Genomic DNA, 25,268 nt, shown 5'->3' with positions numbered 1-25,268 from the left:
CTTCATAGCTGGGAGGAGAGCATGTAGAAACCCCTGCAATGAGCCTGGTTGCATTGTGCTCTGTTATTCGGAGTACCCCAGTGTTCAAGCCTCGAGCCGTCAGAGGAGCTTGACGTGACACAGACGATCTGCAGCAAGGTTACGTTGTAACTCTGCATCGAGTTTGGTGAGATACAAACAACTAATACGTTACGAATTATGACACAGTCTCAACAGTGAGGTTGTCTCCCTACAGACGAAACTTGCGAAACGACATTCCTGTCCACAGCGTTCAGATGTTGAAGCCTCCAGACTCATATCCCTCGACCGCTATTTCGTCGAATTTTGCCTGGCAGCGCCAATCCTTCACATCAAGTCAACTGGTATGGCTCAGCACGTAGCCACTACAAGCAAGCCATCGGATGGCGATGCCTTCGGCCAACCGGCGGCCCGAGCCCTCTTTGACTAGCACGAAGAGAGTCGTCGTCGTCGGACGTGTTGCGAGAGACTGCCAACTTCTCAGGACCTGGAAGCTGGTGAGTGACAAGTATTCGGTACCCCAGAGGCGGACCCCAGAATGTTGCTGTGTCCAGACTACCCTGACTCCAGGCACAATCCTCCGGACGGATGATGCGGACTGCCCAAAATCGCCGGTATTCCATGTCCCAAAGGAACGAACCAGGCGGCCAGGGTTGGACGCAAGATGCACGATGCCACTGGGGCTCCAAGTCACCAGATGTGTCGACTGGTGGACCACTTCAACGGTGATATCCAATCCCGCATCTCTCAACTTTCGTTCCATGCACAGATGGCAAGCGAGAGTTTATCAATTGCTCACGAGGGCCACAAAGTCACATTTTGGAGGCTGCAGGTAGTCAGCTACTGACCGGCCTGGAACAAACACGTAATCGACAACGGAATGCCCATGGCATCCACTCAACAGCCCTGTGACCGCCACTTATTACTTGCTGGAAACGAGCACAGTGCCCATGCCTGGAAATACTTGTTGGTGCAGAATGCGGCTCAGACACGCATACAATGCTGCACTTCATCGCATTCGACTGGTAGCTCAGTTCAGTTGGAGTGTGGCTCCAGCTTAACTTGACGTGACGAGTTTTATCAGCTGGCCAAATCTGCCAAGAGGCCCTATCATTTCTATCATAAATCAACTTCGTTGTGACTCTCGCTTACCCTGCCCAGGAGCTCGAAACTGCTGGGCCGCTGCAAAGCCTTGCTACGAGGGGCCGTGTCCACATTCCCAATGGCAGTGATGATGGTGTCTTGGGTCGGTAATTACCGAATCTGTGCCGAAACGCTGGCATCGGATCCGGGAATTGTTGGTTCTGACTTGGTCCTTGCAAGACATGCTTAAAGTTCAGAGTGCCTGTACGGAGTACTCCGTACTGAGTGTTGAATCTCCAAGATTCCCTTTTGCACGATTGTCTAATACTCGCGGCACTTCAGTGGACGCGTGAACAACAGATATGTCGTGATAGACGAGTCACACAGCCTTCATAATGCGGCAAATACATATCGCCCCACGCTCAGAAACATCAACAAATTGGCTCTCTGCTGTTGCAATGCAGGTCGATGTTTGATAGGTAAGGCCAGGATGCCCGCATGTTTGTCTTGTCCAATGCAATCCCAGTTTCGGCCGTGCGCGCAAGGAGACTGTGTCAGAGCCAGCTAGCCTCTGGGCAAGATGGTATCCTGAGACTCGTGCAATGTACGGAGTGATTGCCGAGGAGTACCAGACTATACTAGCACAAAGCCACGACTGCAGTGGTCGTTGGATAATCGCTCTTCACAGTTGCTGCCCATTAAACTGAAGTTGACTTCGTCGGGAAGATGTTGGCATTGAAGCATGCTTGACATCGATATCTCGCCCCCAAGCCGGCCGGGTCCAATACGTGAGTATATGAGTATTGGTACCCTGCCGCGGCGGCAGAGCGAGACAGAAGCTGGAAACCAGCTGCAGCTCCTTGCGGTCAATTGGTTGAGGGGCGCTTTGGAGTCTGGATTTAATAGGCGACACTTGCGGGCCTCAATTTGCAAATCATCTGCTTTGATACGGAGTAAAGGGGAGGGGGTTCAGGGGGAAAAGAGCTGCATATCACTCCGGATTCTCCAAAGCCTTTGATTCGGACGGAATGGCAAGCCAGGGACTCGGACAGGATTGCGTGGCGGCCAACGTCAATGCTAATCCCCTCGGAACCGCAGGTCGCACCGCTCATGTGAGGTTCGCATATACCAGGATGATTACAAGGCGGCAAAGCGTGCCAGACTCTGTCAATAGCTACTCCGTGGACGGGACATGTTGAATGCTCTGAGAATTGAGTACATCGGCAGAATATCATGCTTGACGATGGAGCACTGTCCGCTCATTTGCTGGGGATGCGTCCAATGACCATGTTTGGCGCTCTATCAAAGGTCGGCATCCTGGGAACCTTGGCACGGGCACAAGGTCACGGTCATTTGTGTAACAGAAGAAAATGTCACGGTTCGAAAAAGAAGAAGCGGCTGTCGTCACATTCTGGAAACTGCCAGCGGTAGATGCAGTCCCGACTCAATTCCGGGCATTTTCCCCCAAGGACAGCCTATCAGAGGGTGACAGAAGTTAGTTGCCATGATGAAGGTGGTCGGCCACGTTTTTTTATTTGAACTCTAAAACAAACTAAACGGATGAGCCAAGATAACATTCAACGAAGCAGCAAGAAACATTACCACTCTTTGTCTTTCTTGTCGTTTGGAAGAGCATAATCTAGGGCATATACTTACTAATCCGCTTGTTCGTTTGCCAGAAGCCAAAGGAAAAAATAAAAGAAGATTGAGTCCCGTGCTTGTTGTAGGCGGGCCAACACGGGTGGATTTCAAATTTGCTCAGGGACGACCGTTCTGGTTTCCCCTGACAGACAAGTCGTGGATACATGGCGAGTTTCATTAGCCTCCCTGGCTAATTGATAACAACAGCAACGGCGGCACCGAGGACACGGATTCGGGACTCCTCAAGCCCCTCCTCACAGGCCATCCTCAGCTCCTGGTCAAGATCCCTGCGATGGGCGAGCCATGGCGCGCGTTGGTGCTTACACCCCGGTTGCTATCCTATTCAGACGAGAGCTGGCGACCTTGGAAGGGTCAGCAGTTTGCAGGGCTGGAACCGCATCGTGTCGAGAGAGACGAACCCAACGAATTGTGACGATATTACCGGATGACATCATGAGGTGCCTTGGAACAAGAGTCCCGTCTTTCCGACCAGAACCAGGTTGGGAACATGACCGAAATCCCTGTCGTCCCATGGCCCGCAGACCTGTGTTTAAAAAAAAAAAAAAAATGACAGCTGAGTCCTCTATACAGCCTTTTTCTGAAGCTGAAGCTGCCCCCGTCGGTAGGACATGTCCTGGGGATTGTTCTGACAGAGCAATGACCCGTTTCCCAGTTTGTCGGGTTCATCTTGCGGCTCAGATGCAAATGCGCGACGTGCATACGCGGATGTCTTCCGCCTGCGGAGAGGGACGGTTGATACCTTGGAGTTGACAAGGCTAAACGGCCCCCCTGGTCGAAGGATGGCTAAACACATGACCAACGGCCTTGTCCGCTTGCGGGTCGTGCAATACATGCTTTGGCGAGGAACGGCTGTGCATGTCTTCAAACCTGGGAGGGCGGGCTAACTCACGACCACAGTGTGCAAGAGTACAATAGTTGTCGACGTCGCAAGGCGAGGGTTGTGAGACAGGGGATCGACACAACCGTCAAGAGAGAGTTTGGTTTTCCCAAGGGAAAGGAGACCACCCCTGTTCTTTGGGCTCGTGGCTCCCAGTTTGTCTGGAGCATCTGGTCAGGTCTGGTCCATGTGTGGTCTGGTCTTGTCTGCAACTCGTACTCCACGTTTCCTAACGGCAGAAAGGCTTGAGAGACATGGGCAGTCGTGTCTCTGTCATTCAAACTTGCATGCTTTGTCAGGACCAGACGGAAACTAACGGTCGTCAACCAGCTCGGTTCAGTTGAGACATGAGAAGCCAGGCGCCTTGTGTCGGCTCGCTCTCGTTGACGTCCTTTTTTCTTCCAACATGTCTGTGATGGGCTTGATCAGAGAGAGAGTCATGTGCAAAAATATGGAAAGACAAGACCCTTTGATACTTTTAGTTCTCTTTTCTCTTCTCCGTTGTAAGTACTGTCCATATTCCCCCCTTTTGTTGCTTTGCCATTCAAGACCAGTACCCCACCATCTGTTCCTGCATTGCACGCGTACATACTCTTCGCAAGCACGTACTCCGTACAATACCTGCCTAGCTGGGTATGTAAGCATGTATCAATGGTAGGGAATGATCGCATCATGGCATTAATTATCGCGAATGCTCTTCGTCTTTCTTCATTCTTAGCATGACGTCTACTCTGGTCACAGTCACTTTCGGATCGTAGCTGAAAACGTTCTACCTGATTTGGAAGACATACTGTATGCTTCAGCTCCTGTCGCAGTATTTCCGGCGACAAGCTGTTCTTTTTTCGCGTCATGATGCATGATGGGCTGGTGGGGATTGCGAATAAAAAGCAATTGGGTGTGGGATGCCCTGCCCCCCTGGTGCGAAGAACTCCGTATTGCTCTGCATGGAGTCCATCACGCACAGAGTTGATGTGGTAGTTTTGCTTTGTTTTGTTTTTTTTTTTTCCTTTTTTTTTCGTCTTCCTCCCTGAGCGTTGTCCTCTCTTACAATCTTGGTTAGTTGCGATGTGCGAACATTGAAACCTTGGGGTGCCTGCTCCACCATTGGCCGTACATAATTGAATGACTTGTCAACTTTTTTTTTGCCCTTTGAGCGCGCCGCTCATACGTGTAGACTTGAGAAGTCGAGAGTCAGAGAGGATGGGGTGGTCCCTCTGCATCCGAGCCAATTTTCGTTAGTTTGACAATCCCATCAACACGGCACGTTGGCGAGGAAGCCAAACTCAAAGGAAAAGACGGTATGGATGGATATTTGGGCTGGGTTATTTCTGATGACCCTGTTCCCTGTCGCCTTTGTGCCTGACTGTGTCGAAAAGTACTTGATAACACGTACTATTATCCAATGTTCGAGTTGAGAGTGGCTTGCGTTTTCAGCCTACTGTCTGGTCTGGTTCGTCTACACTCGAGTCTGCAGCTGCAGTCTAGCTTGTCCCGACGTACCGTACTGGTATTTATGCAGGACACAATGGAGTCTGACGAGTTTCCCTTTGATGATGACTGGTGAAGTCAGCATGGTAAAAACAGCCACCTGCAAGACATGGACTTTACAGGCGCCATGATCCATCCACCCAGACAGGCAGGCAGACAGGCAGACACAAGGGACGGCCCGTATGAAACTCGTCCTGTTGTGAGCAAGGTCCAAAAGTGGTGGTCTAGTTTGCCTGCTTGCACCTTTTGACAATAGTGTACTTCCAGCCGAGAAGGCTGTTTTGAGATTGATCTTGGATGCGATAAAACGCAGGAATATTGTCCACCGGGTTGTCAATTAATGCTCTAGTAATGGGACTCTAATAATGGGAAGGGTGAGTTGTCGATAATCTATTCATAGAATATCACGGCCTGGACCAACGGCAATAGGCGATGTAAGCGATCAGCCTTACACCATCCATACCACCCCCGGCCAAAAGCTGACTTGAACGATAGAGAGGTTAGTTCGTCGGGCTTGAAAAAAGTTGCCAGGAACAGTTTGGAAGGTGCAGAACTGCATTATTACCAGGGGCTCCTTGGCGAGCAGATTTGTTTCTGCCCAAGGACCGACTTGTCTGTATGTACGTATGCATGCACGCCGAACAGGGGCAGGCCTCAGGCACAGGCACGGGTTGTCCAGCACGAGCACGAACGTCAAACTTTGATATGCAGTACGGAGTACAGGACGGAGTTAGGGTTATGTGAACGGACTTCAGCTTCAACCCCAGCTGCTACGGTGCACGGAGACACTTCCGACCATTGTGGTCTCAGCAGCAATGTTCACTCATTATTACAGTATTGAATTTTCTTATTATTGATATTAATATCATCACGCGTTATACTCCGTACACAAGCTGCAAATGCTGGGCATTGCGATTCAGCCGTGGCAGGGTGTTATCAATTCGGAGAAAATAGGTCAAGGGTAGGCGACTTTGTTTCCGCGGCCTGACCATCAATTGATCTCGGCATCGACGCGGGTTCAAGATGCTGCTCACTCCTTGCATCGACAGTCCATGTCCAACAATTTAGTTTGGCTCGTATTTTCTGAATATCCGACACATCAGATATCACGGGAGGGCATATCACGGCGCTACTCGCAATTGCAGCCTCGCAACAGATGGGGCGTATTATCAGAAAATAGTCAGGGCCACAATCGCATCAACGTCCGCAGCAGGAGGCGGAACGCGTTTCCGGCCGGGGGCTGGCTTGTGTGAGAGCGTCAAGTAAGGCAAGAGAAGGGATAATCAGAGGAGAGAAGAAAGGAAAAGAGAAAAGAAGAAAAGGAGATATGGAAAGATTTCTCAAATGAGGGCCGTCCGAGGAGTGCATCGGCCGTATTATTCGCGACGAGCAATTCCTAGTCTGTCTGGCGCGCACCAAACGAAACAACTGCGGCCGCAGGAAATCAAGGCCGGGAGAAAAGATACAGCGATGATTGAAATACGGTCAAACAAAAATAAAAAATAATAACAAACCATGCCAAAGGGCATGCTTGAATGGCCTCCTAATCCGTCAGGTGACTGTTCCAGACCCTGGCTATGCTTGTCGCTGTCAACTTCAGAATTGAAGCACAGCACAGCCAAGCCAGCAAATTCTGACCGATCTCCGTGCCTGTCAGATCGTGTGGCGATCGCTCACACAAAGGGTTCGAAATCACGCGTGGCTCTCCTCTCGATGTGCATCTGCTTTTGGTCCAGAAACACTCATTTGTGCGACTTTGCCTCATGCAACCCTTGTCAGCCACACCTCGAACTTCATCTGGCAATCAAAAACACGCATGACGAGAAACCACACGATTTTTGGGAACTCAAGGGTATTATCCCTCCCCTCCTCTTCCCCAATTTGGTACAGTACAGTATGTATCAACACACCGAAAAAATAAAATAAATTTTTTTGCCATGGCTGACTGAAAATTTCTTCCTCTTTACGGAGTACCTACTCTACTCCGTATTCTAAAATGTCATGTTTCAAGGCTGCCTTGCCTCGCCTTACCTCGTCCCACCATGTCACGAAAATGGTGAAAGTGGCGGCGGCGGTAAGACCGGTCGTCGAACCGCACGTCAAGAACATCCAATATCGCTCCGGTTACATTCAACCAATCTACTTGTTCGAAGCAGCTTTTCCCCCTCTCACCGTGAAGAGAAAGACAGCATGTTTCCTACCGATGGGTATCATGTACTGCTACAAAGCGTGCGTCAAGGACATCTCAACTTCATGTATCGATACCTCACATCCGTTCACCACTCTCTCCCCACACCCTCACAGACAAAGAAGTTCTAGATTCTTTTTTGTTTTTAAAAAAAAAAAGTTCCGACAACGGGGGGGAGTGAACCATACTACCCTGTCATGTCATTTGCCATGTATGTACCAAGTATGGACTGTTGGACATGCTTTGGTGCTACGACAAAGACACCGTCGCATTGCATCTTGATGAACTTGGGTTTTGGAAACTCCATATTCGAGCCAGCAACCCGTTTTGGCAGCGACCAGAATAACCTTGTGCAGCCTCTGACACACTCTCCCATACACACTTTCCCTCGTGCGGCATCTTGATACAGTACGGAGTACATGCTGCTCGTTACGAATACAGAAACGGTGCTCTACACCCTCCACTTTCTGCAAGCACGACTCTCCATCCCTGAGGAAGTGTCCTAGCGTGCGGTGTGTGAAACAAAAGTCGAGTGCAACTCTGGGATTTGTAGAAAAAGCCGATCACCAAAGGCGTATCTCTGTTTTCACATCGCAACTGCCGCTTTCGTGAAATTTTGTAAAAAAAAATGTTGTTGCGTACGGGCCAGCTCCTGGTCTGATGATGAGGAGAGCATACACTGGGAACCTTTGTCACAGACAACGCCTTTGTGTCACAACAAGGAGTTGACGGTCAGAAAAAAAAAATTCCCCGTGATTGTATGAGAATTTTTTTTGTTCCGATAGATGGCGGAATGTTCCGTATGTGATGATTGCTGCTGTCGACGGAATTTGCTGATTTCCAATGCCCGTACTCCGTAGATTGTCTGGCTACTTGGTGCAAACCAACACGTAAATGAATTTGTCGGGGCTCTACTCCATAAACACCGCTACATCTATTTCAATTAAATGTGTCAGCATCACCATCAGCCTGAATAGCTTCCAAATCAGAAAAACCCAATTACCAACCTAGGTAGGCAGTGTACCACCCATAAGATTAGTCAACGTAATACGGAGTACGAGACCCCAAAACGAAAAGACGGAAATTTTCCATGAGAAACACGGGAATCTCACAAAGTTCCCCATCAGCACCTCCCCCCGTTGGTACTACAACATTTTTTTCAGCTAGACCCTAATCTTGTGCTCCCTCCAACTCCAAATCTGCCAATCTCCTCCTCTTTGGCAATCTTGTTCCGGCGACAGCGCCGTTGTTGGCTCCCCTACTCAACGACGACGTCCCGACATCTCGGTAACCAACCGCAGGTTCCGTATGCCGCGCCACTTCATCTCCGCTTGAACCGTCCGCCCCAACAATCCCCTCCGTGAATACCAAATCTCCCCGCCGGCCAAGGATCTCCCTGCCAGCTTCTTCGAGCAGGATCCCAAAGGCGAGCAGCGCAGTCTCGTCCATGCTCTGCTCGTCGACGCTGCGTCTCCCCAAGGCGCCACTACCAACACCACCGCTCTCCTGAGCTCTCTGGTTTCGTCTCCGTTCCATCGCCCCGTAGAACCTGCTCGAGTACGCGTGCACCGACGTGAGGAGATCGCTGTCCGGGAGAATGTCTCGTCCTGACTGCGGTAGATCTCTCTCATGCGCATTGTACACGTCCTTCTCTACATACCGCTCCGGAGCGTCCTTGCGCCGGAACAGAACTTCATTGGGCGCTATGGTCGCGCCGCGAGTAGAGTGTCTGGTGACATTGGGTTGTAGTCTGCTGTGGTGTCCATGCCCAGATGTCTCCTTTTGGCCTGGGTTCTGATTCCTGAGAGCCTGGTCCTGGATCACCCTTCCTGCATCATGTTAGTCTCACGTGATGAAATTGATTGACTCGCTGAAACTGAGAAAAAAAAAAGAACCATCATCTTTTTTCTGCTTGGTTCATGCTGGGTGGGGGGTGTGCGCGGGTATAATTTACCTGCGACAGCGTCGTAGACGGTTGCCAAGCGCCGACGAGGCAGGGCGACCTTTTCGGCATCGGAATGGTACGATTCTTGGGCGTTGTCCTCTTCGGCTGTGATTGAAGGGTGCTCCCGGTCCTCTGTGGAGGGTTCCATCGTGAGACGTGTTATATCAGTTTAATGTGCAAAATTTGAAATTTTGCAGAAGGTTGAAATTCATGCGGAGTCTTGTGTGATTTTCGCGCGTCAGGTATTTGGTCTGTGGGGTGATTTGTCGCGTAGATCTACCTGTCGGATTGACATTGTTCCGTGAAGATGATGCTGCCAAACACAAAGTGAGTTGTTGCGTTCATGCCATGAAATATGAAGTCACGTTGATGATCGAGGTTGGGACTGATGTGAGAGTTTCGGATTGAAGTTGAAAATGGTGGGGACAAATGTGGAGCCACAGATCTACGCGGAGTCTTCATCCTCAAACATCTGACATCACATATCATCCCACCTCACATTCACATCACTCACTATCAGATTCAACAGCTACATCATCTGCGCTACACCAAACGGTTGAGTGTTTCAACAAAAATAACTACATGAAGCGTCCAACTGCGCGCCAAGTCGCGTATACCTCCCGATGAATGCAGGCCCGCCTCCTCGCCCGAGAAACGGGTGACCTCAGTCCCGACGAAACCTCCACATCCGTGAATGCCGACCTCCTTCGCAGCTTTGCGCCGGCACCACAACACCGTTTCAACGGCGAAATATCGTCTCAATCGGCTCTAGAAGAGACCGAAGAGCGAGCGCACAACATTCGCGCCCATGGAGCGGGAGTAAGCGGGCTTGCGCTCGAAAAGTTTGACGGCCGCATCCTTGTATCAGGCGGCTCAGAAGGATCTATCAAGATATGGGATCTGGAAGAAGCGTCCGCCCCCAACACAAGACATGTATTCCGTCCCGTGAGCACAATAGCTCGCTCTGCTGTTGGAAAACGAGGAGACGGCCACAGCCACGGCATAACACACCTGTCCTTCTACCCGTTTGACCCAGAGGCATTCCTCTCCAGCTCCTACGACAAGTCGCTCAAGCTCTGGGCAACACAGCGCTCTGCTCTCACCGCAGAATTCCATCTCAATGCCACTATATACTCTCATGCCATGAGCCCCATTGCAGACCACCTCCTCGTGTCCTGCGCAACACAGCACTCCAATGTGCGTCTCGTGGATCTCAAATCAGGCTCCGCCGTGCAAGCTCTTGTTGCCCACGGCGGTCCCGTCCTCTGCACGTCATGGAGCCCTCGACACGAGCACGTTCTCGCGAGCGGCCATGCTGACGGAAAAGTGCGTATATGGGACGTACGCCGCGCAGGCGGTGTCATTGCGCAACTCGACCAGGAGGATTCATTGGGGCTCGTTCACCGCTTCCGGCACGCGACAGCATCGGGGGCAGATTGGAGCCGCATGCCGCACTTTCGAGCGTCTGCCCTCGCGCATGACGAGGCGGTCAACGGACTACAGTGGACTGATGATGGCAAATACATTGTCTCTGCAGGGCTGGATCGCAAAATCCGCGTGTGGGATGCGGCGACGGGGGCGAACACTCTCGCCAGCTTTGGGGCCCTGATTCAGAACCAGCATGCGAAAACGACGGCCATGATTGTCACACCACCCGGTCTTTCTAGCAGCAGCGAGCTGCTGGTTTGGCCGAACGATCAGGAGATTTTGCTGTTGGACTTGCACGATGGCACTGTGATTACGAGGTTGCGCAGTCCTGGTACGACGAATCCTGTAGGACCCCGGGGCGGAGAAATGGGCAGAAACAGGATAACAACGATTGTGTGGCGTGGATCGGGAGGAGGTTCCGGGCAGATAGGAACAGTCATGGGCGGTGGAAACTCCATAGGCGCGATTTACAGTGCTCACTTGGACGGGCAGATTCGCGCTTGGATGCCACAGATTCCAGGGCCAGATGATATCGATGAAACAGACGAAATAGACGAGGATGAAGAAGCAAGGAGACGGAAAAGAAAGGCCGTAGACAGCGCATACAGGAGTCTGATGGGTAAACAGATTACATTCACAGGTTCTACCCGCTAATCTTTGCTCAAGCCAAAATATATACATCCCTCATCTACAACCCCGTCATCCATCTAACGTAAAGTAAAAACAACGCTATGAAGTTCTCCCCCTAAGGAACCAAACGCCAGCATTGCAAAATACCACACAAACCACCTAATCTAAACCGTCACCACCAAACAAAGCCACCCATCAGGATACGCCGCCTCCCGCATAAGCTCACCCAGCGGCGCATCAAACGGCACGCCCGCCCCATGCATAACCACGCCAGCCAGCACAGGATCCCTACTACTCGGGAACAACTTGGGCATCATGTCCTTGAGCGCCTGGCCCAGCAGCTTCGGCCTCCGATCCGCACTCGTCGCCGGCACGAGCGCCTGGATAATCTTGAAGGAGCCCGCGTCCTCTGCCGGCGATGGGTCAGCGTGCTCCGGCGCAGAGGGGATGTATATCCGTATAGGGACGTGCTTGAGGTTTGTTGGCGCATTGAGCAGTCTGGTATTGACCTTTGCGAAGGAGCTGTGGTCATTGTCGATGACTGCGTTCCAGAGCTGGGTGGTGTGTTCTTTGGACATTTTCATAATTTGATTGGCGTTGCCGTTGCGGATAAAGTCCGCCTGTTTTTATTTAGTATGTTATAACTTTATAGAGAATGGATACATACCTCTTTGACACAGTTTAGAAAGGTGTCGCCGATATCCCATCCCATACCATCGCTGACGACCAGTCGAAACGGCAGTTTGGGCTGATACAAATCGACGAGCAGACCGACTGCCAGGTTTCTCAGCTGGACATCTTCAAAGTGGAAGCTCGAGCACGTCGAGTTGAAGTAGGCTGAGAGACGGGGCAGCAGCAGCGCGAGGTAGCTGAAGCGAGGGACGCTGGTGATGAATGGGGTGGTGGGCGATGAGGCGTGCGTGATGTATAGTGGGATACGGGCGCCCCAGAGAGTCTGGGGAATGGAATTTGCCATCATGAGAGAGGCATGGTGAGGATGTAGAGTTGTTGGCAAGTTGACGGATGCCTGATGATGAGTGTGGTATTGGTTGGGTGAGGCTGTTGCTGTTGCTGTCACTTGATGGGTTGATGGATTTGATGGTCTGTCGTAGGGTAACTACCTAGGTACCTAGTAATTGGTGGGGTGAAGAGACCCACTATCGTGTAACAGACGCTTGGACGTGACTGTTGAACAAGGTAATACGCTTGATATTTATTGTAGTTACTTGACAAAAATTGTGCCGTTGTAAATGGAAATTCTGCGGTGGAATAAACCGTGCATTTTACGATGGAAATATGACGTGAGCAGTTGTCATATTCACAAATGAGTCAACTTAGACTACACAACCATTTTCACATCATTCACATTCATCTCAAACAAAAAGTAAGTAAACAGAGCCAAATTAACCATTCAGAAAAATCCTAATAATACAGTATCGACTCATAAATCATTACCCACTGTTCCAACTTGTCCTTACAAACCGCGGTGCTGCTCCTGGTGTGAGATGCTATGTCTCTTAGCTCGGTCGTGCCCTTCATCAGCATGCTCAACCGACGGAGTACCAATATGCTTCTGCAAAACTGAAGGTGGAACCTGCGCCGCATCTGTAGGATCCTTGTGTGCCATAGACTCGCTCCTGTATAAAGTTGTTAATAATCCATTATTCAAAATCGGTAACACAATATTGTCGCGTGGTGTTAGCACCCACTCTTTAAGGCTGAGCGTACGTCTTGTCACCGCCAACGGTCTTGCTGCCGTCTAGGTTGCTGTCGACTCGAGGATCGACCTTGTTCATCATGTCGGACTTGTGAGGGCCGGCAGTGTTGGGAGCTGGGCCGGGGCCGGAGCCAGTGGCGCCAGCAAGCGTGTTGTGAGTGCCGTGAGTGCCGTGAGTGCCCGTTGTTCCAGTAGTGCCGGTATGAGTGCCATGGGTACTAGTGTGAGTGCCATGAGAGCCAGCAATACCAGTTGTTCCAACAGCAGCACCATGAGTGCCGGTGTGAGTGCCATGGGTGCCGGAGGTACCAGTCATGCCTGTCATACCGGTGGTGCCAGTAGTGCCAGTGGTCGCTGTTCCATGAGGGTTAGCACCCAGGTTTCGGCTGTGGTCTCGGTCAGAGTCAACACGAGGATCGGTCTTGTTCAAGAGATTGGAGTTATGAGGGCCATCGGTGCGGGTTGCCGGACCATCAACGCCGCGGTTGACACCGGTAGCGCCAGTAGCACCACTGGTAAAGAAGGCAGCATTGTCGCCGGTGCCGGTGCCAGTGGTGCCATGAGTGTGAGTTCCATGTGAGCCAAAGGCACCAGTTGTGCCGGTTGTGCCAGTGGTACCCGTCATGCCGGTGCTGGCAGTTCCGTGAGGGTTAACACCCATGTTGCGGCTGTGGTCGCGGTCAGAGTCCACACGAGGATCGGTCTTGTTCATGAGGTTGGAGTTGTGAGGACCGTCGGTATGAGTGGCGGGACCGCCAGGGCCGCGGTTCAGACCTGTGTTGCCAAAGGTAGAAGATCCAGTAGTGCCGGCGACACCACTGTGATGCTGGGCACCACCAATACCAGTTCCGGTAGTTGTTCCAGCGAAGCCAGCTTCATCACCGCGGACAGTGTGGCCAGGATGGTCCTTGACAGCACCAGCACCGGTACCGGTGGTGGCACTGCCCTGAGGGTTCATTCCCATGTTTTTGCTGTGATCGCGGTCTGAGTCGACACGAGGATCAGCCTTGTTCATGAGATTAGAGTTGTGAGGACCATCGGTCTTGGAAGCAGGGCCGGAAGCGCCACGGTTGGCGCCAGTGCCATAGGTGTAGTTGTCAGTGCCGCCAACGGTATTATGAGTTCCCGTCGCACCACCTAGGCCACCAGTCGTAGTGGTATCATGTGTGGAGTGAATGCGTGGCTCAGCAGTACCGGTGGTGGTGTGAGTGCCTGTGGGATGTGTCGACGAGTGAGTTCCCTCCTGGTGTGTAGTCTTGTCCTTGTCGGAGTGGAGAGCGTCCTTGACTTTGTTGACAATGGAAGACATCGTGGCTGGTTATGTCTTGACTGTTTTGTTTTCGTAAAGGGGGTATCTTTGTAAAAGTTATAAAGGCTTTCTTTGGTGTTGGTGTTTTTCTTAGGGTATAAGCAATTGTTGTATGATGAAGTGATGGAAAATGAGGGTGTAGAGGCCCATCCCAAGGTTTATATAGATCGTGAAGGAAACTTTCCCAAACCCAAGGCGTTACCCTTTTGTTCTGTACGCGATGAAATCATTATCATCCACTGCCGGCAATCTCTGTCACGAATCACAACTTACCTGATCTTCGGGACCTTCGTCATCGGGCCCTCAGTAAGAACAACTTGGCTTGACCCATTTTCGCCCAAAAACGCATGCCTCTACGTGGTCATCTTCGCATCTAATCATTCTAAAACACGCCATTGGCTTTCCATCATCCACCACATACCATCAAACCTATCACCAACTCCCGTAAAGTGGAGGGCAAAGATTTTGGTCAAGATGGAAGGCGTCATAACGGCCATCCGGTGACGTTGCCAAATCCATAAACAAGCTCCCCCAACGCCGGACTGTCGTCTCCGCTACAAAAGCTTGGCTGGCAATAGTGGGAAAGCTTAGCATGACACCTCAAAAGGCCAAAAGACGGTTACTAGTGAAACGCGGGTTGTCGTTGGATTCTGCTTGGAGAAAGCTGTGGATGCAAAAGGAGCTTGTGCCATGGTCGTCTATGCAGCATGGAGCTTGGATGACGCAAGGTGGGGTAACAAATTGGACGAAGATCAGAGCAACTTGCATCAGATATTGTGGCGGTGGTGGCAGAAGAACAGGGAAGAGTGTGGCTGCAGGCTGGTGATACCCAATGGCATCATAGACTCTTTGTGGCTGGTGACTTTTGGAGACAGTATCAGCACTTGAGCCGTTACTACGGAGTATCAAACTTGAGATTGACGAATTGTGCATCTGCATGCATGCATGGTTGGCTTGTCTCTCTGAACTACAGGTCGACGACGGTCTAGAACGATTGAGGCGGTGCTACTTTTGTGGTTGATCCTTGATTTCCCAAAGTGTTCTTACCACAGCTCATTTCCTGCTGGGTCCACGAGTGACGAGACAAGACAAAACGACCAGGGATCTCAGACACCTGCCTTGGAAGAGAGAGGAGCTATTCTTTGGCATCATCTGGGCCGTCTTTCATGCTCGTGTTTTCCAGATCTCGATCTCCGATCCGCAGTTTGTTAGTCTCTTTTCTTCGGCTGGGTCAGCCGTTGCGTGGTGACATGGCTTCCTTGGCAGCCGTTGCAGAAAATATTTGGGTAGTTCGTCCATGCCCCTTTGGTGACGTCTAGTTTACTTGGCTTGTGGCTGAGCAGCATCATTATGGATCTGGAGAAAGCGGTTCCTTGTGGCGCGAGACGAAACTTTGAGAAGACGAACGTCAGAGAGCAAGAATTATCCAACCTATAGCAGAATAGCCAATGTTGTGAACTGAGACAAAAAATTGTATTCATAGCTGTTTCCAAACTACACGGAAATACCATACTTTCATTGTCATTATCAAAATAACAGCGATATATAGCGTCATTACCACTCCTGAACCAGGAACATCTGGGTATCGTAAAAGCCAATTTGACATCCCACAACATGAACAATACTTCCACAACAAGATATGTCATAGCTTCGTAGATTTGCCCGCACAACATGAAATAAAAATTTAAAAGATTAAGCCACACAATAGCTGCTTACTTTGGCATCAAGTAGACCAGTTTCGACGTGCCTTGTTTGCTGGCTCCGCGGCGTCAAGAATCAAGACCCGAGCGACCATCGGGATTGTGGATCCTTTAAACGTAGCTTCGGCGGTACCAACGGCGGCGGTGATGAACCACCTCGGCTCTCGCACGGCGCTCTTGCTTGCGCACCCAAAAGATGCCAATAAGTGCAGATACGAGCCAGAGAAGAGCAGACAGAAAGGCAAAAGCAAGGTCGGCTTTAAATTTGCCACATTGATCTCCCCTGGGGGAAACGTTGTCCCAGTCGAACCAAGCACCGCAGGAATCTCCCAATAACTGTCGAGGTCAGCAAGCCCTTTGCGACATGAAAGTTGCAACAAGTCAAGTACACTTACATTGGCAAGTAGACCAAACACAACCCACCAGAGGATACTGATGAATATATCCACGGGCCAGTGGACAAATGTACTAGAGAACGGGAAGAGCCATATCAACGCTAAGAATATGGATATTCCTGCTACGACCTCGGTATAGATGAATCTTCCAAGGGCCCAAGAGCTCGCATTGGACTTGTGTAGATATTCGCCAGTAACTCCAGCGACGATGGCGGCGAACACAAGCTCAGCCGCTCTGAGAACGAGACTAACAAGGCGATCGAGAGCCATTGCGATTTATTGTGTGGTGACTGGGGTGTATGTGAAATGAAGAGTATGTTTGTTGGGCAGGATATCTGTGCACCTCGTCAGTGTCAAACGAACCACGGGCGAAGCAAGCCTTTTTATGTACCTACAATGAGAATGCAATGCTGTGACGCGCATCCCACATCATATCCTGGGAATGTCGGCATTGCTTGTATTCGATTGCGTACATGTCAGGCCACATGATGGGTTGCCCACAGAACCCTGCTTCAATCAAACCAAGCCTGCTTTTTAGTCTCAGCTTTCGACAACACACCATCACGAACTCGCTCATGCATCCAGGAGGGCAAGGAGGGTTGGCTCGATTCATCAGTGTATGGCATCCATACATGGAAACCTGAGCAGGCATTTCCCAAACAAAACCTGGCATCGATGTTGGCAAATCACAGTCCGCATGAGTGCCATGGGTCCCCTATCAATCACCCAAGGTACAAGTGCCAAAACTGTCGTGTGTTTGCAGAGGGCATCTAATGAGGTCATTTGAACCACGATGGTGGTGTGACTCGTCTGGGCGGACCAGTAGACACGCTGCTCGCAGCCACATCCGCCACTCCTGAGTGTCCCGGGAATTGTAAATGGCTGATTTAGTCCAGGGACCTGGCCAGTCCCGGACTCCGAGGCACATAACAAGTTTTTTTGTCTGTTTGTGTCGCCAAGCAGTCTTACATCACAATTGTGGTGAACATCATCAAACTTTCATGAATCGTTGCAGTGTCGCTGGAGGTCGCGCATGTTAGCCATGGAGAATCTTGGCGGGCTGGAAATAGGATACCAGTCCACTCACTCATACTCAGCCTGCCGCGTTACGTGGCTTGTGCTGTGCCTGGTGCTCCAAACTTTTGTGCTCCATGAATCAGTGTGCGCAGTAGAGCCCTACAAATTCATTCGAGTTTGAAAGCTATTGCCGTATGGATTTCTTCTACTTTTCTCCCGAGAGGCTCAGCATTGCCGGCAAGGAGCCGTGCAAATCGCATTGCAGGGGTATGTGCCGATGAGTCGCCTGTTTGTCGGTCTTCGAATTGCGGAGCTGATAGATTGCCGGTCTCGTACGCATTGATGCAGGTGAATTAGCTCAACGCTGGTAGATGGCCGCGCCAAACAGCATGCTTATCCCTAACTTGAAATTCACCACCCCCTCCATGTGTACGCATGTATTCTCATTGAAATGAGGCATTGTCTAGGACGACTTTCCCTTACAACACAAAAATTTGGGGCCGCCCCGCGAGGCAATGGCCGTATTCGTCACCCTGCTCCACGGCGTCACTCAGGCTAGAAGGCGGAGGCGAAGTTGGTGACGAGAATAGAAGCGTGGTCGAGACTTAGTTATTCAAATCAAATTCGATCGGCGGCCTCTTGCCTCTTCTTTAGGCGGTAGAGTTGTGGTGTCCCCAATGGCGTACGTGGGGCTTGTAGATGTCAAGTCTCGTTCACTTGTATGAAGTGAGGAACATGTACCTGCCACTCGTCGTTCACTCGGAAGAGGAAGGAGCATATGAGAGGACTTGCTCAGTGAGGGCTTGAGCACTGCGCGTACGCGTCTGTGCATCTCTTATGTGTCTGGTCCAGAGCTAGACACTCATCCTATTGAACTTGTACGAGTACCATGTGCCAGCAGAATGAACAACTACAATATCCGATTTCGGCGAGTCGATCAATTCAAATATCCAGAGATGGAGCATCCCAGGACAACCTGTCCAAGGCGGCGATGGAACTCCGCGGTTTGAACATTGATGGTTTGGCGGGGCATCTGGTATGTGAGCAATGAACAGTCAAAGTTCAAATGTTGAAGTGCTCCAGCTCCAGCTCCAACCTTGGCTTCATTGTTCTGCAAGCCAACCTTCAGCTTGAACTGTCCGGAGCCGCTTATGGAAAATCGAAATCCACCAGACCAGACATCAGCCCGCCGCCAAAGAGAGCAAAACGACAACTATGTTCCCCCATCATCTACTGCTATGCTTTTTTCCAACCCGCAATTTGACCATTTTGCGGAGGACCAACCCCGCCATCCGCCTTCTGGTACAACATCATGCCCCACCACATCTTGGGCTGATTTGTAAACTGACCACAGGCAGACGGACAGCCATTCGTTGACGTGAGAATTACCTTGACGATATCATCCCGGGTTCGCGGCTATTGTCCTCCCGTTCTGCCTTCCAAAATCTTAGCAAATTACAAGTCTCATTTCTGGGCTGCGTTGACCTCATTTTGGCTGAGGTGTTGGATACTTTCTCTTCGTTTCGGTTTCCGCCTTGCCTCTGTATCGTTCCAGTCGTCTATGCTGTTGTTGCCTGCCTCTTCTGATCTATCTCCGAGCCATAACCATGAGTGCTTCCAGCACAGAGCGCGGTGTGCGCATCGCCATTGATCGCGGAGGAACCTTCACAGATTGTGTTGGTGAGCAAAATGGCGAAGAAATCATCATCAAGCTTCTTTCTGAAGATCCAGCAAATTACAAGGACGCTCCGTTAGAAGGCATTCGTCGTATAATGAGCCATTTTCTCAAGCGAGATATTCCCCGCGGAGAGCCATTGGATACATCGAAGATCGACTCTATTCGTATGGGAACCACAGTCGCCACGAATGCCTTGTTAGAAAGGAAGGGTGAGAAAATCGCCATGGTAGTTACCAGGGGGTTCAAAGATTGCCTTGTTATCGGCAACCAGTCGAGGCCCAAGATCTTCGATCTCGCAATCAAGAAGCCCGACGTACTTTACGAAAAGGTTGTTGAAGTTGACGAGCGTGTGACTTTGGAAGATTACGCGGAGGACCCGGAGCGCAGAGTCACCGAAGCGGAAGCTCAAGTTGGAACTGACGAGGCAAAAGGGAAGACCCTCGTCCGAGGTACATCGGGAGAGACTGTTCGTATCATGAAAAGACCAGAGGACAGTCACATCCGGCAGAAGCTACAGGAAGTGTACGACGAGGGCATCAGAAGTATCGCCGTGTGCTTGATGCATGGTTATACCTTTCCCGACCATGAAGCCCAAATTGGGCGCATCGCCCAGGATATTGGATTCAAACATATTTCGCTGAGTCATGAGTTGATGCCCATGGTGAAGCTCGTTTCTAGAGCCACTTCTGTTTGTGCCGATGCCTATCTGACGCCAGCAATCAGACGATATATCGATGGCTTCCAAGACGGCTTCAAAGGTGGACTGGGAACACAAAGTGTCAGGGAAGAAAAGGGATCTAGGGGTGCTAGATGCGAGTTCATGCAGTCGGACGGCGGTCTAGTTGATGTCGATAAGTTTACTGGTTTGAAAGCAATCCTGTCAGGACCAGCCGGCGGAGTTGTTGGCTATGCTATAACATCATATGATGAAGATACCAGGACACCCGTTATCGGTTTTGACATGGTGAGTCTTCCCCGCTGCGCATTACACAATCAATACTAATCTTTCGTAGGGAGGTACCAGCACGGATGTTTCTCGTTACGGGGAAGGTCGATATGAGCATGTGTTTGAGACAACCACAGCCGGCGTGACCATCCAATCACCCCAACTTGACATTAACACCGTTGCAGCTGGTGGCGGCTCACGACTATTTTTCCGCAATGGGCTTTTTGTGGTTGGCCCAGAGTCTGCTGGCGCGCACCCTGGTCCAGCTTGTTATCGCAAAGGCGGCCCTGCTACTGTGACAGATGCCAACTTGCATCTCGGGCGTCTGTTGCCAGAGTTCTTTCCAAAGATTTTTGGCAAAAATGAGGACGAGGGATTGGATCCAGAGGCAAGCAGAAAGGTCCTACAAGAGTTGGCGGATCAAGTGAACCGGGAAACCGGGAAACAGTTAACCACAGACGAGGTGGCCTACGGATTTTTGACAGTCGCAAACGAGACTATGACAAGACCAATTCGATCCATCACGGAAGCCAAAGGCCACGACTCGTCCAAGCACCGGCTTGCAACATTTGGAGGCGCCGGTGGCCAGCATGCCGTGGCTATCGCCGATTCCTTGGGTATTAGCCAAATTCTCGTCCATCGCTATTCTTCGGTCTTGTCAGCCTACGGCATGGCTCTTGCGGATGTGGTTGACGAGCGTCAAGAGCCTGATTCCGCCGTTTGGCAAGATGATGGCCAAGTCGTTAAAGAGCTGCAAGCCAAGATGGAAAAGCTCAAGGAGAAGTCCCTGGCTGCTCTCAAAGATCAAGGGTTTGATGATAAGGAGATTGTCTTCGAAGAATATCTCAATATGCGATATCGCGGTACTGAATCTGCCCTGATGATTGTCAAACCCAGCGCTGAAGAAGCCAAAGAGCATTTTGGTGATAAGGATTGGCAGTTTGGCCAGGCATTTGTCAGGCACCATAGGTACGAATTCGGCTTTACTTTGGACGACAGGGACATTATCATCGATGATGTTCGTGTCCGAGGTATTGGAAAGAGTTTCCGCCACCAAGAGAAGACTGTTGACCAGCAGTTGAAGACGATCAAGCGCCGGAATGTGGCAGAGGATAAAAGGCACAGCACGCAGGAGGTGTACTTTGAAGGCGGGCGAAAGAAGACTCCAATTTATAAGCTGGAGGACTTGGATGTTGGAGATGTTGTCAATGGGCCAGCAATGTTGGCAGATGGCACACAGACTATTGTCGTGCCGCCGAAAACGAATGCTCTTGTCACAGAAACTCATGTCATCTTGGACAATGAGAAGGAGGGCGGTAAAGAAGAAGGGTATGTAACATCTTCCTTAACGCTCGAATTGGTATACAGCCTTGAGCTAACTCTACACAGATATCACCAACATAACACCGATCGTGAAGTCGACCCCATCATGCTGAGTATTTTTGGGCACAGATTCATGGCCATTGCCGAGCAAATGGGCCGAGCTCTGCAAAAGACCAGTGTTAGCACCAATGTCAAGGAGCGTCTCGACTTCTCCTGCGCCATCTTCGACGCAACAGGTGGACTTGTGGCCAACGCGCCTCATCTGCCAGTCCATCTCGGTTCCATGTCAACTTGTGTTCGTCGACAAGCTGAAATCTGGAAAGGTAGACTGGAAAAGGGAGACGTAATCATCTCCAATCACCCTTCGTATGGTGGGACTCACCTACCGGACGTGACCCTCATCATGCCGGCCTTTGACGAAGCCGGTAAAAATATCCTCTTTTACGCGGCTTCCCGTGCCCACCATGCCGATATTGGTGGCATCACAGCGGGCAGTATGCCCCCTCACTCTCGCGAATTATACCAGGAAGGCGCCGCTATTATTAGCGAAAAGCTCGTCAGCGGGGGGAAATTTGACGAGAAGAGAGTCATTGAACTCTTCTACGACGAACCTGCCCAGCACCCCGGCTGCAGCGGCACTCGCACCCTCGCCGACAACATCAACGACCTACGGGCCCAAGTATCCGCCAACCAGAAGGGTATTTCCCTCATTGAGGGCCTCATCAAAGAATATGGTGAGCCCACTGTGCAATTCTACATGGTCAACATTCAAAAGAACGCTGAGCTGTGCGTCCGCAACCTCCTCAAGGACGTCCACAAACGATTCCAGGGCAAAAATCTCGAAGCAGTAGACTACATGGATGAAGGAAGTCCAATCAAGCTCAAAATCACAATCGATCCAGAACAAGGCAGTGCCGACTTTGACTTTGCGGGCACAGGGCCACAAGTATACGGTAACGTCAATGCTCCCCAAGCAATCACCTACAGCGCCATCATCTACTGCCTCCGGTGCCTTATATCAGAAGACATCCCCTTGAACCAAGGCTGTTTACGCCCCATCAATGTCAAGATCCCACCAAAGTCAATTCTCTCACCGGCCCCTGGTGCCGCTGTGGTAGGAGGCAATGTTCTCACCAGCCAGCGCATTACGGATGTAATCTTCAAAGCATTCGAGGCCTGCGCTGCTAGTCAAGGGTGTTGCAACAACCTCACCTTTGGATTTGGCGGCAACCTTTCGGGATCAAAGGCCATCAAAGGTTTCGGATACTACGAGACGATTGCTGGTGGAAGCGGCGCCGGTCCTGACTGGGTGGGCACGTCTGGCGTACACGTTCACATGACGAATACTCGTATTACAGACTCGGAGATTTTCGAGCGCAGATACCCCGTTTTGCTGCGAGAGTTTTCAATTCGCAAGGGCTCAGGGGGTAACGGGCAGCACCGCGGTGGCGACGGCGTAATTCGAGACATTGAGTTCCGGATCCCCTTGCAGGTATCCATTCTCAGCGAACGGCGTGTGTACCATCCATATGGTCTAAATGGAGGAGAAGACGGAGAATGCGGACTAAACTTGTGGGTGCGAAACGTCGAAAAGACAAACTGGGAGAAGTCGCTTAAGCAGTTCCGGGAACCGCACGCCGCCAAGGACCCGACGGACGAGGTTGAACTTGAGGAGCGTTTCATAAACATGGGTGCCAAGAATAGTGCAGCCATGGCAGCTGGCGATCGGATTATCGTGTGCACACCCGGCGGTGGAGGTTGGGGAGCGCCTGGAAACAAGAGTCTCGTCAAGGAGCGCGCGGATCATACTGAGAGTTGGAAGAAGGGTAGCAGTGCTGCGAGAGAGGATACGGCTTTACAGGCATAAGGGCCGACGAATGATTTGCGAAGAGAGGCGAATGCTGTTGGGCTAACTGGTCAGCGGTCTTTTTATCTTGATTTAGATGAGAATGTTACCCTGAAAATAGAAGTCGTGATTATTCAGATCTTAGACTAACACCATGGAAAGATGGTAAAAATAAAACTCAAACTCAAAGCATGCAGCTTGCCTAGGTATATCTCGTATAAAGCGAAAAAGGAACATAGGAGGCAAAGCCTGACGCCACCGATCCCAACACAATACATGTGTTTTGTTGGTCCAACATATCGGGAGTCGGGGACTTATTCTGCATCATCTTACCAACACTACTTGGCGTTTTGGGTGTATGCTCGCAACCAGGTCGACCGTTCGTCTTGTAAGTGGTCACATCTTACAATGCAACCGATACGAGCCTACCATATGTTTGGCTAAAATGGGCATCTTCCGGCCACTAAGCCACATCTTTCGCCAAACCGCGACATACCCGGGTATGCGGACGCATCACCGGCAAGTTTGGCGTTTCTCCCCACAGACACACACGGCCGAATTACCTTGGGTCCTAGTCATCCATGTTGGTCATGACGGCAACCTGCAAACCAGTCAACTGTGCTTACTTTGCCCTTTTCAGTCGATCGTCAGCCCTACAAGGCGGCGCATGCCGGACTCAGCCTCAGATTATTGGCGAGGAGTGGACATATTTGGCCCCCAACCCTCCTTATTCGGCGGACCCTGTTCCTCGATCACCGTGACGTTCGTTTCCCGGCAATCTGATTCGCATGCGCCATGCACTTCCTAGCGTTGACCTAAACAGCCACCCGTCTGTTCGGCCAAACCAAAATCTCACATTTTGAATGTTGGTTGCTGGTAGGTTTGGCTGCCAACTCCGAAAGTTTGAAGCTCTCCGGATGGGTTGCGGGATGATTCTCCGGCACCGGGATTGAGGGTACTGGTCCGAAGGACATGGGTCAACATAATAATGACAGCACGAGATTTGGCTTGGTTCTCCACCCACCCTTTCGATCAAGCCAAGATCGGGCCACTGGAGTCTCGCCAGCGAGCCAAGAGAATTGCGACTTGCCAAAACCATAAGCTCCAAGACATGATCGTGTTCTGGGCGGAAAGACGGCTAAGCCAAACTGGGTGAAATCTGTCACTGGCCGGGACAATTCGTCGGAGCCGAGTTATTCTGCCTTTCAGATTCGAAACACGCGTCCAAGAGATTGAAACATGTAAGGCATGACTGAGGGCCTTTTGTGGATTTCAGCCTCGCCGTCCTGTATTTGGCCCCTGGCTCAAGTCTGACCACTTTGCATTGGTGAGATACGCAAACATGTGCCTCTATTGGTCAACTTGAGATTACTTACTGCAGCACGGAACACGCACCTCTTCTGGCCGCCTCACCGGTTTCCAGTGTTTTCCTTTCCCTGACGGACATGGTGACGGAAAAAAAACACAGGTCAGTTCCTATTTGGTTCTTTTGCCCGACGAAAACGCTAGAGGTAAAGAGAAAACGGCCAACTTCGGTTGGCTGAAACGAGCTTCGGTAAAGCCCGCTGCTAACGAAGCTTGCTTCCCCGACCGGACGCTTTGAGAGGAGGCCAGGCCAGGCTGGCTCTGGGTTTTGATCGCCCAAGATCGAACCACCATTCAGCCGATAGAACGCCGCGCGGGGAGCATCCAGTCCGACGCCATTGTCTTGTGGATGTCTGTCCAGCCCATACGGGCAAGGAGATACTTGTAGAGAAACCTGGGCTACCCCGCCATATCCCACTTGATTGACTGAGTGGTGCGCCAAGGGTGGTTGTGTCCCGTCTGGAGTATATTATGAAATTGTTCTAGGCCAGCGCCAGCCATCGCCATCCGTCCCCTGAACGCCCGCGGCCACTGCCGGAAGATAGGGGGCAAGATAAGGTCCGGTGACTCTTGCAGGCAAAGGAAGTTGCCGGCATCTCAGATAGCTTCATCTGGGGATCGGGAGAGCAACAGCCGGGCAATCCCCATCCTCA

General features: G+C 51.1%; 9 protein-coding genes across 9 annotated transcripts; 3 read left to right on the top strand and 6 right to left on the bottom strand.

Moving 5' to 3' along the window:
- Positions 1-355: 355 nt before the first annotated feature.
- On the bottom strand, positions 356-781 carry VFPPC_16592 (hypothetical protein; the record flags this gene model as incomplete). Its single annotated transcript, XM_018294345.1, has 1 exon — positions 356-781. One exon carries the CDS (start codon positions 779-781, stop codon positions 356-358), a length of 426 nt encoding a protein of 141 aa, XP_018139709.1.
- A 2,544-nt stretch (positions 782-3,325) lies between these two features.
- VFPPC_18104 (hypothetical protein) lies at positions 3,326-4,285 on the bottom strand (the record flags this gene model as incomplete). Its single annotated transcript, XM_022429760.1, has 3 exons — positions 3,326-3,643; positions 3,697-4,060; positions 4,182-4,285. 3 exons carry the CDS (start codon positions 4,283-4,285, stop codon positions 3,326-3,328), a joined length of 786 nt encoding a protein of 261 aa, XP_022285172.1.
- A 4,201-nt stretch (positions 4,286-8,486) lies between these two features.
- Positions 8,487-9,409, bottom strand: VFPPC_07303 (membrane protein; the record flags this gene model as incomplete). The annotated part of the gene is made up of 2 exons (XM_018286185.1): positions 8,487-9,145; positions 9,271-9,409. The coding sequence occupies 2 exons, from the start codon at positions 9,407-9,409 to the stop codon at positions 8,487-8,489; spliced, it is 798 nt and encodes a 265-aa protein (XP_018139710.1).
- Positions 9,410-9,888: 479 nt separating this feature from the next.
- Positions 9,889-11,343, top strand: VFPPC_07302 (DNA excision repair protein ERCC-8; the record flags this gene model as incomplete). The annotated part of the gene is made up of 1 exon (XM_018286184.1): positions 9,889-11,343. One exon carries the CDS (start codon positions 9,889-9,891, stop codon positions 11,341-11,343), a length of 1,455 nt encoding a protein of 484 aa, XP_018139711.1.
- Positions 11,344-11,483: 140 nt separating this feature from the next.
- Positions 11,484-12,295, bottom strand: VFPPC_14199 (autophagy protein 5; the record flags this gene model as incomplete). Its single annotated transcript, XM_018291968.1, has 2 exons — positions 11,484-11,939; positions 11,987-12,295. The coding sequence occupies 2 exons, from the start codon at positions 12,293-12,295 to the stop codon at positions 11,484-11,486; spliced, it is 765 nt and encodes a 254-aa protein (XP_018139712.1).
- Positions 12,296-12,793: 498 nt separating this feature from the next.
- Positions 12,794-14,345, bottom strand: VFPPC_07301 (cell surface protein; the record flags this gene model as incomplete). The annotated part of the gene is made up of 2 exons (XM_018286183.1): positions 12,794-12,956; positions 13,048-14,345. 2 exons carry the CDS (start codon positions 14,343-14,345, stop codon positions 12,794-12,796), a joined length of 1,461 nt encoding a protein of 486 aa, XP_018139713.1.
- Positions 14,346-16,156: 1,811 nt separating this feature from the next.
- VFPPC_07300 (hypothetical protein) lies at positions 16,157-16,710 on the bottom strand (the record flags this gene model as incomplete). Its single annotated transcript, XM_018286182.1, has 2 exons — positions 16,157-16,381; positions 16,441-16,710. 2 exons carry the CDS (start codon positions 16,708-16,710, stop codon positions 16,157-16,159), a joined length of 495 nt encoding a protein of 164 aa, XP_018139714.1.
- A 2,354-nt stretch (positions 16,711-19,064) lies between these two features.
- VFPPC_07298 (5-oxoprolinase) lies at positions 19,065-23,271 on the top strand (the record flags this gene model as incomplete). The annotated part of the gene is made up of 3 exons (XM_018286180.1): positions 19,065-20,099; positions 20,149-21,410; positions 21,471-23,271. 3 exons carry the CDS (start codon positions 19,065-19,067, stop codon positions 23,269-23,271), a joined length of 4,098 nt encoding a protein of 1,365 aa, XP_018139716.1.
- A 337-nt stretch (positions 23,272-23,608) lies between these two features.
- Positions 23,609-24,058, top strand: VFPPC_16593 (hypothetical protein; the record flags this gene model as incomplete). Its single annotated transcript, XM_018294346.1, has 1 exon — positions 23,609-24,058. One exon carries the CDS (start codon positions 23,609-23,611, stop codon positions 24,056-24,058), a length of 450 nt encoding a protein of 149 aa, XP_018139717.1.
- Positions 24,059-25,268: the final 1,210 nt, after the last annotated feature.

Source organism: Pochonia chlamydosporia, chromosome 7 (assembly GCF_001653235.2).
Source record: "Pochonia chlamydosporia 170 chromosome 7, whole genome shotgun sequence".
NCBI classification, from domain to species: Eukaryota; Fungi; Ascomycota; class Sordariomycetes; order Hypocreales; family Clavicipitaceae; genus Pochonia; species Pochonia chlamydosporia.
The sequence above is the reverse complement of the archived record's forward strand: the minus strand, read 5'-3'. Positions and strand labels throughout refer to the sequence as shown.